Source organism: Monomorium pharaonis, chromosome 5 (genome assembly GCF_013373865.1).
Source record: "Monomorium pharaonis isolate MP-MQ-018 chromosome 5, ASM1337386v2, whole genome shotgun sequence".
In the NCBI taxonomy this organism is placed as follows: domain Eukaryota; kingdom Metazoa; phylum Arthropoda; class Insecta; order Hymenoptera; family Formicidae; genus Monomorium; species Monomorium pharaonis.
Genome location: NC_050471.1, coordinates 10,846,591 through 10,862,301, shown reverse-complemented (window position 1 = coordinate 10,862,301; position 15,711 = coordinate 10,846,591). Strand labels below are relative to the sequence as shown.

The window sequence follows — 15,711 nt, the reverse complement described above, 5'->3', positions numbered from 1 at the left end:
AGTGATGACGTACAGAGTCCCGAGAAACACCCTGTATAAGACAGGAGGAGGAGGAGGAGGAGGAGGAGGAGGAAAAGAGAGAAAGAGAAGAAGAAGGGGGCGAGAGGGAACAGCCAAGCGCACCGGCTGTGAGATGAGAAGAAAAAGGAGAGAGGAAGGTGGAGAGTTAATTGAATCCGAGCAGCGTATAAGTAGAATGGCCTATTCCTCCTTTGGTTCCCGCTCCTCTTATTCTTCTTTCTTCCCGCGCGCGCGCGCGCGCGCGCGCCTCTCCTCCCTTACCTACGTCTCGGCGGCGCACTCCGCTCCTCGCGCGGCCGTCCTTCGCAGCTGCTTGCATACCCTCTTCGGTCAGGATACCAAGGAGGATCGGTGGAAGGACGTTCCGGTGGTTCCGGAGAGAGAGAGAGCGAGAAGGAAGCATTCCTTTGTCTCTGCGCGCACGGATCTAGATCATATATAGCGTATAATACGCGGAGGCAAAGCATACGGACGCGCGATATGCGTGCGGCGGCATGCACACCCGAGAGCCGCGGCATCATCGACGTGGCACACGTGATACAACGTACGGGCAGACGGTGCACGTGCGCTTTCAAAGGGCTCTGCCGCGATATTCCCTCCGGCCATCCCGAGGTGGTTCTTGTCTCGGACGATATACTCGGTTTGAGTTACGTCCGCGTTAATTCGATTTGCCTCGCGCACGTTATACCCACGGGTACAATTATCATTTGAGGAGTTGAGGAACGCCGAGAGGGCCTCCTCTTCGCGGTACCGTAACGATATGGATCTCTTACGAAACCTCCAGGCGGGAAGAGAGACAGTCAGTTAAAGAATCGCCCGGCCAAGTAGTAGTATCGCCCGCGAGTCCCTAAATAACGTCCCTAGGTTTTTTGACCTTAGGCGCGAAATTGGATACTTTCTTTTTTTCTCTTTTTTTTTTTTTTTTTTAACGAATCATCGACAGATGAGCAAACCCGGGATCTCATACCATGCTGATTTTTGTCGACGATATTACACGTGCCGTGCCGCCCGTCACGACTGCTCGTTGGCACCCCTCGCGCATACGGACCGGGTGTGTATTTGCGTACCCCGAAATAGCTCTGGGCTTCCCTGAGACAGCGGGAGAGAACGGCGTGGAGGTGGGCAACCAAGACGAAGAGGAGAACGGACGGTGTGTACCGCAAAACCAGTTCGTTGGTGAGTAAACAAAAAACGAGAAGGGGCCAACGCCGCGGCGCGGCCTCGTTGTCCGTTGCGAAGGGGGAGAGAATCGCTGCTTTATTGCTAATTCGAAGACATTCCCTTGGCAGAAATGAAACTTTATAGTCCGCCCGCAGGCCAGGAGGGGCCCCCACGTCGTCAGGACTCACGTACGCGAGGATTGACCCACGTGGGCATCAGCTATGCTCCTAGTTCGGTATCATCGAAAAAAGAAAGAAAGAAAAACGCTGATGAACCTTCTCAAAGAGATGCATCATAAGATTGTTTGCGTCAAAATATTACTGGTGGGCGTTTGAAATAGCAAGTAATATCAAAAGTTTCCAAGTCGATGTTTTGATACTTGATACTTTTATTACTGTTCGGTATAGCATTAATTATTAAACAATTTTTTATATATATGCACGTAAGATGACTTTAGTGAGAAGTATACAAATTTTGTTTTTCGACATTGTCGTTATCTTATTAATTCATTTTATAATTTAAGATATAGAATTAATTTATAACTATTTAACATGTAAACATGTTGTGTAAAATAGCTTGATGCTTAACGCGTTAAGGAATTAATGCTGGAGAAGCTACACGGCGTGATATCAAACGAGACGCGGCAGGTGGTTTACGTCGTGAAAATCTTTAGAGCTCGTTACATCTCATTACGTCCAACGAGTATATAAAAATGCATGATGCACGTCGTAACGACACTCGCGCGAGTATCACGTAAATTGCGGAATATTTGACTGTTAATTTTCAGTCATTCTTGTGTCACATATAAAATTTGTAATTATGCACATTTGATAGTATATCAATATCGATAAAGAGGAGAGTTTCTTCTATTCATAAATTTAGACAGTGACATACGTGATCGTGTGTAAAAAGATAAAAAGATGGAGCGCACCTTGAGCGCGACAGCTGTGTAAAGCGTCATGATTGCGCATTGCTAATGCAGGTAGGTGCCAACGTGGAAAGGGAGAGAGAAGAACAGGAGAGGAATTCCCGTCAAGGTAGCGGGAGATGCGCGTCAGGGGCCCGTCCTCCCCCTAATTGACAAATTGGAATCTTATTAGAAGCTCGTGATGCCGGTAGAACTCAGACGGGAGGGGCTGTGCCGACGGGCTGTTGCGAGAAAAGGAAGGTGAGAAGAAACACAGAGAGTAGGAGAGGGCCCCGGCGATAGACGCGCTGTGAAAGACGAGGAGAATGAGAAGCATAATGCGTGGACGGCACGATACTAACAGGTTGTACGGCCCACGGTGGAACGAAGAGAAGTACCTTGTGCTCGGCCTGCCGGCCGGCAGGCGAATGCCACCCAGGAAGCGTTCGCGCGTGCGCGATCTGTGTGGCCTCGGTGCAATCCAACCACGGGGCCCGACCGAGGACGCACGAGCCCAGCCGAGGTAGCTCGAGGATGCCCGAGCCGACGTGTGCTGGCCCACCCGGTAGAGCGCGCGCGTGCCGCGTCCTGTGTGGTCCTTTGGGCCCTTACTCTCTTCCCGTCCCTTCCCCTTACTCCATTCCGACCCTTCTGTTCACTACTCTTCTTGATGCTCGCTCCCTGAGACGGCTACGTGCGCGCCACTCTCCCTCTCCCTCTCTCTCTCTCCTTCTTTCTACCTCTTCTCTGTTTAGCCCATTGCCTTCACCGTCCATGCCGTTTCTTAGCTCGGTCTGGGCTGCGAAGATGAGGTGGTTCCGAAGAAGAGAAGAGCGAGAGACGCTGACAGTGGCGCGAGTATTGAGGGACGTAAGGAACACTGCGACAACGAAAACGAAATCTATTATGATCAGTAGATATTATATCATGATAAACGTAATCTGACAGTAGACATAAACTTATGAAAAAAACGTGATCGGTGTGTTTCAACAAGAATTGAAAGTTCAACGACGAAAGAAAGAGATTTATTAGATTAAAGCTAATGGTATTTAAATAATTAATTTGAAGGAAATGGGTAATGGAAAGATACACCTTAAATTTAGAGATCTCTCACGTTATTTAATCCTTCTCTCTGGTTACTTATCGTAAATTATCGCAATCAGCCGATAACGTCTGCAGCAAGGCTTCCTGAGATCACGTCGACACGAGGGCTACTTAGAATTCCATCTACGTCAGTGGTTGAAGAAGCGAGATGAGGTAGTGAGCCCGCTTGACTCGTTCCACCTCTCCTTTCCTGCTTCTCGGTTTCCTTCGCACGGCTTGACTCGACCACGTGCTAACTTACGAGCTACGATCGCTGTGTGTACCCTTCCACGTTTTCTTCTCTCTCTCTCTCTCTCTCTCTCTCTCTATTCCTTGTTCTATCCAGCTTTCTTTTTCTTCCTTCACCTCTTTCTCCCGTCCTCTTATCGGCCCCTCGTTCTAACGCTGCCCTCACGTCGTATCGTGTTTTCGCTCCTTGCGAGAGAAAGAGAAAAAATATGTAGAGAGAGAAAGAGAGAAAGAGAGAGATCACTCTAGATTATTAATCCACCAGCGAGAGGGGATCCGTGACGTTCGCGGAGAAAATTATGGGCTGAGAGCACGGTCAAGGTGCTGCTGCGTTAACAAGCGTCAGCATGGAACATCCGAGGGAGGATAGCGGCTTCGAGGATGCAAGATCGTGTTTCCTTCAAGAGAGTTAAGCTTTGGAATCACGAGATACCGGATGTTAAAACTGATATCCGGTGACAATTTGCTCCTCGCGAATTCTCCGCGCGATTAACCGGTCCTTCCATAATTTTGCCATAATTTTTCTTGCGGTAAAATGTCCTGTCTCGGCGTCCCTTGATGTAAACTGTAAAATTATAGCGGAGAACATTGTGAGGCCTATAGCTATCGAGTTAGAGTCCCATGCCCGAAAAAAGAACGTGCGTGTAAAAAGCACTGCGCCGCTTCACGTTATAACGTACTGTGAAAATTCAATTATTGGACGAGAGCTATCATCCGCAGAGGAGATTTCCTTTTGAGTCGATCGTCGGCGAATGTATGCCAGACAGATGGTTTATGTAAAAACCTGACGCGTTCTTTTTACTTGAAAAAAAAAAAAGAAAAAAAAACGAGGAAGGTGCCTTGATACAAATCGAGCTGATGAGAGATTGGATGGGACATAATTGGCTGGAACAATAAATGATATTTTCATGTGTAAAGTGTAAATGACATTACCAACTTCGGTTTGTGTATGAACGCGAATCAGATATTGAAGGCAAAAGAGACAAAGAGATGGAAAGAGAAGGAAAATGATAGCGCGGCAGGGCAGAGACGGCACGAAACGACGAGAGAAAAGAAGGGAGAGAAAACGAGAGAGGAAGAGAGAGAAGGAGAGCGCGCGAGAGAGATCGGCAGGGTTCAAAGAGCCGACAGTGGTTAAAGAGCCTTCTTCGTCTCTCCATCTCGACACGCACAAGTACAAGACGCAACGTTTCGAGCTGACCAGAAGGGAGGGAGACCAATGTTCTCGCTTTTTTCTACCGTTTCTCTCCTCTCCCTTTCTTTCTCTTTCTCTCTCCCTCCCTCCGTCTCCTCTGCCCTTCCGTCTTTCCTCTCACATCGGCGCAGCAAATTTATTTCACGTTCCTGCCTTTTCTGGACCTTTCACAATATTTGGCCACGCTGCGGCATCCAGTACCGGCGGGCACCGACCACTAGAAGATACGGCTTTGAGCCATCCGTGATGGATGATTCGTTCTCCAGGCTGCCACGAATCCTCTACTCTCTCCCTCATTCCGTTCCTCAGCTTCTTCGTCTATTTAAAGGATGCTAGACGACAGCGAAACCCAGGGCCGCTCAGCTTTGAGAGAAACACGGGTATCCGAATCGAAGTGCGTTGTGTACATCCCTCCCGGCAGGACTACCAGGACGCGAAACGCAAACGTCGTCGTACGAATCATTGAAGGTATATGCGCTCTTTTCAAACGCGCGATCTCTTTTCCTTTCGAAGAATATCATAAATCCTCCGGCTAAACTTGTAGACGAATCGTCCGGCGCGATTTCTTGTAACTTAACATTCCGAAGTTACCGAAGGCCGACGTGAAAACGGACACGCGAACATCGCTGAGAGTATTGTCCAGAAGCGACGCGGAGTATTGTCCAATGAGCCGTCCCTGGGTCGGCGGACCCTTCCAGCGGGACCGTTCTCCACCGAGTTCGTGCAGGTATATAAATTCTGGTGCTATTATTGGGGTTTGCGCCTTCTCACAAGGCTCTCTAGACCCCGCGGCGGCCCCTTTGAGCTACTCTTTCCGCCTCTCTCGTCCTCGGCGCCTTCTCGCTCCTGCTTATCGTTGTTGACCCCCCTCAGCATCCCCGCTCATCCTCCTCCTCCTCCTCCTCCTCCTTCTCCACCACCATCTCTTCTTCCTCCTCGTTCGCCGTCGCTCCGTTCTTTCCTTCTCGCCGGCTATGCTACACCGCCCCTGTCCTGTTTGTTTTTCCTCGCGTCGTCTTCCGTTTGCTAAACGCACCTTAAATTACGCGGCCGATGATAAATATTTGAGCCGTCCATTACACGAAAGGCCCACTCGGACCGTCCGTCATTCGGTCGGTGTTACCTCCGCTTGCTCGACATTAGGTTCCTCCAGGATATCGTGTTACCTCGAAAAAGAGACAGCTGAGCTCATACGTTAGCGACGCACCGTGGACCGCTCGTTTTGCCGGCAGAAATTTGCCGTGCTAATGAAAAATTTACGTCATCTGAATTTTTCCGACTCGATAAACGAGAGTAGCGAATAGTCAATTACCGAATGATTAAACTACCTTCAGTTCTGACAAATATCACCTTCAATATGTACAGAACTTATTAATAAATCTTTGATCAATCTAGATTCAATTTCTTTTTAGTTAACATTAAAGAAGACTGTTGTTAATTATTGATTATGAATTTAATATTAGAAATATTAAATTTAGAAATGCGAATGTGAAAATCCCTTCTGTGATACAGGACATATGTCACGGATATTAAAACGTTCCGTCGAGTATCAATCCGATAAGAATTGTACGCAATCGGGACTGTGTTAGATATAAGAGATAGATAAGCATTTTTATAATAGATGAAGACGCGATAAAAGCGATCGGTAGCACATGTTATTTTCGTTGGTCTCATAACTCGGCCGGAGTCGAGTGTCACGAGAAGACCGTCTAACGCGACAGAAGGAATCTTAAATTCGCACTCCGTGCACACACACACACACACACACGCGCGCGCGCGCGCGCGCGCGCGCCGCAGGACCACCGACAATTATTCTCTCTCCTCCTTTACATTTTCCCACGATGCAACAATCTTACACGGTACGGCAACGCCGCGCCGTTACTTGCACCTCGATAGCAGAATTTTATTTCCAATCCCCGCGCGCGCACCACACGTATATACGCGCGCGCACACCGCAGCTGGCCACGAAAGTCAAAGTGCCTCGTAACAGGATTATGAAATGTTCCGGAGTAGCGTTCCGCGGATGTTTACAGCCCGCGAATACTCGTTACCTTTTATTGCCAGCGAGTTTCAGCGATTTCTGGCATTGGCTCCGTTAACGAGCGACATTTTATACTTTCATTGGGCCGTAATTCTCCCCCTTTCCGCGTAGGGCGACGCATACGGCTCGTAATTCGGCCATTGTGTTTCCGGATGCACCGGGATGAGGAAAATTCAACGGAAAATTAGGTTCGCGGCATCGACGTTAGAGCCCGCGGAAATTTGACCGCGAATCGAGAAACCGGAATAATTTCAGGTCCTTTAAAGCCATCGCTCTCTTGTAGGAATAATTTCAATTCTATTTGAAACTTTTGCAAGTCTTGACGTAAGTGTTGCGGATGTTCGGTGAATTTTCCTCACATATCTGAAAACAAAAAGTAAGTTTATATATTTATATGTTTCTTGATAAATTAAGAATTGGATTTTATTTTAATCGTAGACACGCATATTATCGCGCTACATATGATCGCGTTTTAATTGATGATTCACGATTATAGCAATCAATTATAATTTGTCATTATATTAAACGAAACTTACGTGTCACGAGATTTCCTCCTCTCATTTCTTCTCGTGAAATCCAACGGGCGAACAAGCGAAGCGTTTACACCGTCAGGAATTAGAAAATACTATTTCCTGGACGGACGAAGAGCTTTACTTTCCAATATACGGATTGTATGGTTATCGCCAGAATGCCGCGGGCACGTTTCGGCACGACGTTGTGTAAATGCACAGACGGGCCAGCGACCGTCTGTGTGTATTCGGGAAAGATGTTTATTATCAGTAAACTGAACTCTTTGCGGTATCCCCCTTCTCTGCTTGTTCTCCACCCTCCGCGAGGTAGACTTCGACTTTCATATCAGTCGCCGTGTAGCCGTGCCTGGCCTCGTATATTTTACTCGCGCCGATATACATTCCGCCGCTTATAATGCCGATCAACGGTATTTGGCTCTCGCATAATCGGGCCCTCCGACGAGTGCAAATATCAATCGCATTTCTCGCAGATCGACGACGATGATCAATGACCATGCAACGTGCGTACATCCGTAATTGGAATGATTCGCGTTCGTGCATTTTTTCTCACAATATCTTGTAAGGCGTCAAAGTACTCAAGGAGATAACGAACGGCTTGTATCAGTTCACGCATTTATCAATTGACAATAATATTGACGTAAAAAAGAAAAAAAAAAGAAAACGACTCTCCGGTAAATGATAGCTGTTAGTTTTATTATTTGTACGTACCTACCATTTAATTTATGCGTAATCGTCAAAAGTTAAGCCATTTAAAATGCTAGTTTTGAGAAAATCTCTCAAGATGCGAAATGGAATTGCGAAACTATACGTCGAAGTGAACTATGAGTACTAATGGTAGAAAAAGAAACGGGAAGAACCGAATGAGCGGAGAAGAAACTGCAGAAGAAGAAGAAGAAGAAGAAGAAGAAGAAGAAAACGCGGCGAAGAACGGAGTTCTATGGCGCTCCAAGTATTCGTCAAGGTCATTCTCGCAAGCCTCCCACGCCTTGTGTGTTACTTTCATCACGGGGGTATCGATGCATTTTTCAGGGGTAAAATATCATTGGGAGTCTGCGATGAGTTCTACGTGTAGCATAACGTTGGATAGCATAACGCTAACATAGTGAAGGGTCTAAGCCAAGTTGAAAGAGAGGCGGAAAACAACGTACTTCGATGAAGAGAAGAACAGAGTAACGAGGTAAGACGGCACGATGAAGAAGAAGTGTAATTCAATCGGTGATAGTGAGATAGACGAGAAACATCGAAGAGAGAAAAATAGCTGAAGAAGAAGAGACGGGCGGATGGTGAATAACGAAGAAACAATTCAGAGAGTGGAAAGAGAGAGAGAGAGAGAGAGAGAGAGAGAAGACGAAGAGAATGAGAGACTGATCGTGTCTAGTCGAAGAAGAAGAAAGCTGGAAGATTACCTTCTTTCTCTTCCTTTCTCTCCTCATTCTCTCTCTCTCTCTCTCTCTCTCTCTCTCTCTCTCTCTCTCTCTCTCTCTCTCTTTCTATCTTTTTTCTCTCCTCCTTTCTCGCACTCTTTAACTCTTTCTCTTTCTCTCTCTCTTTCTTTCTCCCTCCCATCACGTGCACCTGTCTTCGTTTACCTGGTGAACGCCCCGCCCCGGCCAATAGAGGTACAGCGGGCCTCGTGACGTCAGACACGCGTACCAGGAGGCCCTAGGTGGAGGGGCAAGATCATCCACCACCACCTTTGGAGGCCACGAAAGCCTCACGGGGACCAGCAGCTAGCAGCAGCCAGCGGCGGTGGTCTCGCCGGCCGTTTGTCGTAGAGTGGGGGCAGGAAGAGGGGTACTCCTGGACCTGGCCAGGCTAAAGAAACAACGCAGGAGTACCCACCGAAACCCATCCTGCATTTCCCACCACCGGCTCGTCCGGAAAACGTGCTAGCTTCCGGACGTCGTCCGAGTTCAGTCAAGTGAGTCGACTCGCACGTACCTCCTCTCCGACGAAAACGATTACGGAGGGTTCCGCTCCGGAAAGGCGGGAGTGTTGGCGCGTGCCCATGAGAATTTAAAGAGCCCGGTACCGCTAGGGAGAACGTCGGTACAGTTGAAGAAACCCGGCTTAGAATAATTCTCCGATCAAATCCGACGACACTTAGGATGTAGAAAGATCCTCGTAGACCCCTTCAACTTTGATACTTGGTATCACAACCTAATAACCGGTGTGGTGATCGTACGTCGGCTCTTTTCGATATCAACAAAAAAAAAAAAAAGAAAAAAAGAAAGAATAGGATCTGCCTTTGATTTCTCGGGAGGTTGTAGCCTCGCGTCAATTCCCCGATCGGTCGATCGTTCGTGTTCCGTTCAGGTTCTCCCAGTGAACCATCATTGGCCAGCCGCTTTGGTCGGCCGCGCGCGGAGTTTATCAACTACGGGGATCACATCGGGTGTAAGAGTGCGTGCACGGGGGGTTGTGTGATGCCCTGGTTATGGTTAAGCGTGAGTGAGGTCAGTGGCAAGAGGCGGAAGAGAATAATTGGTAGCAAAACGTCAAGCGGATTGTCACCCTCATTGTCGTTGCCGCCGTCGCCGCCGCCGCCGCCGTCGTCGACGTCGTCGTCGTCGTCGTCGTCACCGTCGTTCTGCCAGCCATTCTGGAGACGACGAGAGCAGTGACCGCGCAAGGTCGACCTCGAGGCAGAGGCACGCGATTATGGTGCACCATCATCATCGTCGCCGCGGCCTCCAGGCGACCCATCACTGTGCCATTGGGAGTCGCGTAGGCACATGCACCTCGCTCTTCCAGATTTTCCTGTTAATCCTCAGCCTCTGGCTGCCCGTGCTCGATAACGGTGGTCTTGCTCTGGCGTGCGGGCCGGGCAGAGGCGCCGGCCGACGGCCGAATCTGAGGAAGCCTACTCCTCTGGTCTTTAAACAGCATGTGCCAAATGTCAGCGAGAATACTTTGCCCGCAAGTGGACTCAGTGAGGGACGGATAACTAGATATGACCCCAAGTTCCGAGACTTGGTACCCAATTATAACTCGGACATTATCTTCAAGGACGAGGAGGGCACCGGCGCTGATCGCCTCATGACACAGGTAAATAATGCACGGATTTTTCTATTAAGAGATAAACGAAGGTGCCAATAAATGAAGGATTAACTTTTGGTAAAAGTAAAAAGTGTGAAAAATTTCTATTATTCTATTTTTGTAAATTATTTATTTCTATTGAATTATTTTTTCTATCGTATAACAAATTTATTCGTCTGAAACCTTAATTTTATTAACAACTTTAATAATTAATAATTTTATTAATAGTTTTCCAGCGATTTACATGAGATAAAACTGTAAATGAACTGTAGAAAAATTATGCGTGTTGAAGATAAATCGAATAAAATTGGAGTTAAGTCACACGGTAATTATTAAAATAAATACATCTTATTTATTTGCACCTTTAATATTTATTTTCTAATGCGCAATAAATATCTTTAAGAAAGATTTGTCCAAAATTTTTCAGTATTTATAATGCTTTTAATTCAATACAAACTTACAAGTATCATAATTACAAATAAAGCCGAATATTACAAAGATTTGCGTTGACAGTTGTAATAAAAATCAATATTAACAATACGCAAAAAAAGTTTTGAACTGTGTTTCTTTAAACGATAGTAATTCGATTCCGATAATTTATTATTTGCGTGTGAGAGAATATTTTTTAATTACGGCGATTGTAATGTCGCCGGTGATGAAATACAGCCCCGTTGTTCAAATTGTAATAAACACGACCGTCCTTGAAGTAGCCTGACGATTCGGTGAATCATCTTACGAAATGACACCGTATTTACGAGGGGTATCACACGATCAATCGATCGGTCGATCATGGCCGCGTAAGGTCTCATATTAATTAAAGCGACAATCGGACGCGACGTTATCGAGACTGTCGGGTTGCTCGGTTCCTCGGTCAGTTTGCCCGGATGCAAGGTGGTGAAGCGTTGATAATCAGAAATCCCGGGGGAAAAAATGCAGTCGGAGATCTTCACATTAGACTTTGCTAACAGCGGCGTTCGCACAAGTCTTCCTAAGAGTTTGCACTGTCAAGTTTTATGAGAAAAATGCTTTATTTTATATTTTTCCTTACGTGTGTTATTTAATTCTTTAAAGACGCGCACGTAGTCCCGGTAAAATGCGCTTGCGAGGTATCTCGATAATGGTAATTTCCAATATATCGATCGACAGTTCGTTCCACGAACGGCACGCGCGGTAACGTGTGTTATTACCTTCATGCGTGTCACTGTACCCTGGTACCCCGTATGACAAACTGGCTACTGCACGTCGTTAAAACGTCGGCAGGTGATTCACGTGAAATGCTAGCCGGGGCGTGATAAGCCGGGCTCGATCATGTTCGATCACGCTCGCTTCGTACGGACGAGATCGATAGTTTATGTACGATACTATTACACGCCGCACGATTCTTCCTCTCTCTGTCACTTTGAGAGTAATCGTAATTTCTTCGGAGTCATCGGGGCACGTTTTCCCTCTAGAAATTTATATGACAGGGACGAAAGCAGAATAGCAATGCGATTGGATTAATGGCGATTAGTTAGACGGTCTTTGTGAACGGTCTTTCACATGTAAATTTGTCTCTCTTGAGACTTAAAAATCATCCGCGGATGCTGTGGGAAACGAATGCGAGAAAAGAACGTCCGATCGCCCGCCCGTCATCACCTTTAAGAAGAGCGAAGACTATTCGAGGTTTATTTCTCTCCCATGGAGGCTCCATTAGTGCTTTATTCATGCATTTTTTATCGGTGTTTGCCTTCCACTTGGCGCCCCCGCGAAGCGTGAAACGATTCTCCTAACTCCCGCTCCGTTGTATTCCAATTTGTAAGTCGACATCGCCGCGTCACACAAAAGGCAGCCTCGGCGCCGCGCCGCGCCGCGCCGCGGACGCACAGTGGTGCTTAACCGGACAAAACCTGAATTCTTAAAAGCTTATCCAGAAAATATCCAAATATGCCGACATAATCTCAAATTGTTGGCCAATAAAGGGGAATCACGATGAGAATATGGCAGATAATAAGCGTTCTGGATCAAAACGACAAGATATCTTTCGTGAATCGAAAGACATTTTGTTCGAGCATATCAATATCCTTTAACTCGTTGACTGCTAAGCCGAGTTTGCTCAAAACTCTTGCTAAATCACGCTTGCACTAGCAGTCACGTGACATATTCCGTCATGTGTTTAAAATGAAAAACTCAAAAATATGCACTTTCCATCTTTACTTTGTTCCATTTGTGATTTATACTTTCCTTCGAAATATATGTTTGTAAATGATAAGTGAAGTGTCTGTGCATATGAGTGATGGAGCAGTCAATCTGTTAAAAGCACCTTAAATATTTTTGCCATGCGATATTATGTTAATACCGTGTCTCTGTAATATTTATACGCTGTGTTTGATTCATGTGAAGAACAAAATGTAAAAGAAAGTATATGAACAGAAAGAGATCATTGTTTTTGGGTATATTATAAACGCAATTAAATTTTTATATTTCGTTATGTTGCATTTTGTTGTGCAACTTAATGATTTACAAAAAACAAAAATAAAAAAAAATCTACATTACACATAGATATTGATTCAAAAATTGGTCCTGATATTAATAAATTGTGACCGTTACTATATAATCTCTAGCCAATATGGTATGTATTTTATCAGTTGAAATATTTGCATTTTACTTTTACGCTTAGATCAGCGTGCAAGAGTTTCTATATGCATCAATACGCACTAAAAAGATTTATATATATTATTTGACAAAAAAAAAGGTACTAAACCATTGCAAGACCATAACACTTCTCAGACTAAAAAGTCAAATCCCGACCGAGCGGAAAGCACGGTAACAAATTGGTTCAACAAGTTTGAATGGAGCTTCGAGTACGTCCGAAGATTTATCTTTTTACCTTTTGCACGCCAAGGAAAAAAAAGCTCATTAAGCTTGTTCATTTTCATCCTACATGTTCGTGCGTGTTTTTTACCAGCTTGATCCCGGGCCCATTTTTAGGCACCACTGCACGCCGCATAGCGCTCGAACCGGTTGTTGCTCTTGTGTAAACCAACAGCCAAGGTGGAAATACAAAGAGTGGACTTTTCTAGCCTCGTATATTTACCCGAATTTCGCAAAGAAGGACCGCCTTTACCGGCACGCCGCTAAACGTACACGGGACCGCCATCGAATCTATCAACGTCGCGGTGTTTTCACCCGTTCAAACATTACCACAAGATAACTGCTGCCGCCGCCGTCACTTATTTTCCCTCTTCTGTCAAATGGTACATGCTGTGCCTTTGAAGAAGCACGCAGAAGGTTACGGCAATGTCGTGGGGTGCCGATATTTCTCCGATCTTTTGAGCCAATATTTCTTCAAAGCTGACAATCAGGTTTTCAAGCAGTTAATGGGAAAATGACCGTAAATCCGGGTCTTATAGACACTTAAAAGTTCGAAAGTCACAAATAAGAAAACTGTTGGATACAAGAAAATTGGTCCAACATATGGAACGATTTATCTCCTTTTACAAAGCTCCTACGATAATCTATTGTTAACGTTTTATTCGGCGTACATTTTTTTATCAACATTAGAATTTGTTACGAAGAAAGTTGATTAATTGTTCATAGACAGTTGTTGACGTAACAATTATACTCGTTTAACGCTCATCATGGCAATGATGTTTAATTCGATACGTTTTCGGACCTGGCCACGCATCGAAATCTCTCAAACCGAACCGCGATCCGTCGGATCTGCAGTTCACGTACATGCTCGTTAAACGTCACGTTTCTCGTGTATCTATGCATCTCTAGGAATAAGGAAATACGCTTTTCCGCGTAACGAATGTAAAAAAATTACAGTCCGACGTTGTCGTGAGAGACGATGGTTTCTTGACACTTTTTACTATGTTTTAGTTAAATTATGACGATCATAGGTCAAAACGCTTGTAAAGCATAAATGAAATAAGATATTTGCTTTCGCGCAAAACGTAGCGAAGTTATTCGCCACGGTGATTAATGCCCACGTATGAGCGCAGATTTTCTTGCCTCTTGCCACTTCGGATAAATTAATTTTTTACATTTATGCAAGCAGCAAGACGTGACGGATTTCTGTAGGATAAAGCGCGCGATAAATTTATAACGATGTCTTTAGCAGTGACAAGTGCGTCGACTAGGAGAATCACTTGCTCTTTTTTGAAGATGTTACACACGCCGTATAATTGCAATAATCACAATCAACGAGTGATTAACAGAAACAGCAATAAATGTGTGTCCTATTTCTGCATAAAACGTCAGATATGATGGCATTACATTGACCTTTTATTTGCAAAAATCCTAGCCAACGTTGTTGCGAGTCGAGAATCTGTATATATCCCTGGATAAAAGTAAACAAATTCGATATTTATAAAAAATCAAACCTGGACAAATTCGATTTGCATTTCGGATCCGAAGTCACTGCAGTTTTGAAAGGTGGCGAATCGTAGGGGGGGGGATTGAAAATTGCGCTAAGCGGCAGTTAAAAGGTGCGCGCAAGAAGTCAGCGCGAGGGTAGCTCGGGCCCGAGCCGGGGAGTAACAAATCGCCGGTAACTCGTCCTTCGTCCGTCCGTCCGTTCGTCCACTTCGTCCTGTCGTTGCTCATCCTCGTGCAATCGCGCGCGGCGACTAGCAGCGCCGGTCGCGCGGAATAAATAGGGAGAAAAAGCGCGTACCGCGCGCCGGCTCTAAGTGATTGTGGGTAGTTTTATGGCGGCCATAACCGGTGTTTGGTTTAGCGCGTTAAAGCTCCCCCAATTACGGCAAATAAACCTAATAGCCGCGCTTCTCGTTCCTCATCCCGCTGTTCTCCCCCCCCCCTTCCCCCACCGCCCGACCGTCGCTCTATCCCACACGAGGCCTCTCTCGATTCCGTCCGATCGAGACCTCCGCCTTCTCTTTTTGCCCCTCTTCGATCTCTTTCCTTCCTCACCATTTTATAATGCCCAGCGTGTGTCCCTTAACGGGTCGTAGATGCGACAAGAATTCATCGGAGTGACGAAGTTGAAAACGAGCCGACGAACTTGTCGAAGGCAATTGTCGCTCTCGCGAGTTATTATTTTTGCAGAAATGCGAAAAGGAAAAAGCGCGCGCAAAAAGAAAAAAAAACCCCCCGACGCGCGATAAGACCCCGAGTGCAAAATCGCGCGCGTGTTCGCAACATCCGTGTAATCTTCGATTCAGAAGAGTCGCGAACGACCACTCACGGTGCGATCGAGACGATCGCGATAAGTGCCGCGCGGCGCACTTGTAGAGCACGCATATAGCGTCGCCCCGAGCCGCTTGCAGTGACTTGCAGCCGGTGTCCAATGACGGTCGATGATCACAACCGGGTAATCCGATAAGCGCACGTGGCGGCACGTGATACGGCTCCGAATGCTCGCGAAGCTTGCAGGATCGGATTCGCGAAATGCGCGAGCGCAACTTACCTCGATCGTCTACCCCTACGTGCCTGCCGATTCTGCAAGCTGAGAGAGAGGGATCTCCGCCTGGCACCGGGCATA

The 15,711-nt window shown here is 46.2% G+C and overlaps 1 protein-coding gene and 1 long non-coding RNA gene across 3 annotated transcripts in view; one reads left to right on the top strand and one right to left on the bottom strand.

Annotated features, from left to right (window-relative positions):
* Nucleotides 1–3,187: 3,187 nt before the first annotated feature.
* On the bottom strand, nucleotides 3,188–7,283 carry LOC114253874. Its single transcript, XR_003625304.2, has 2 exons — nucleotides 7,194–7,283; nucleotides 3,188–7,020 (listed from the first exon to the last, which is right to left on the bottom strand). It is a non-coding gene; the product is annotated as an uncharacterized LOC114253874 (long non-coding RNA).
* LOC105832805 (sonic hedgehog protein A) overlaps nucleotides 7,019–15,711 on the top strand; it is a 42,210-nt gene continuing 33,517 nt past the window's right edge. Inside the window, exons 1-2 of one of the 2 annotated variants that reach the window (XM_036287567.1) lie at nucleotides 7,019–8,364; nucleotides 8,805–10,235. In XM_036287567.1, coding sequence (XP_036143460.1) covers nucleotides 9,849–10,235 — 387 coding nt within the window. In that variant the 5' untranslated portion in view covers nucleotides 7,019–8,364; nucleotides 8,805–9,848. Of the gene's footprint in view, nucleotides 8,471–8,804; nucleotides 10,236–15,711 lie in introns of both variants that reach the window. The other variant, XM_036287566.1, reaches the window with a different exon arrangement.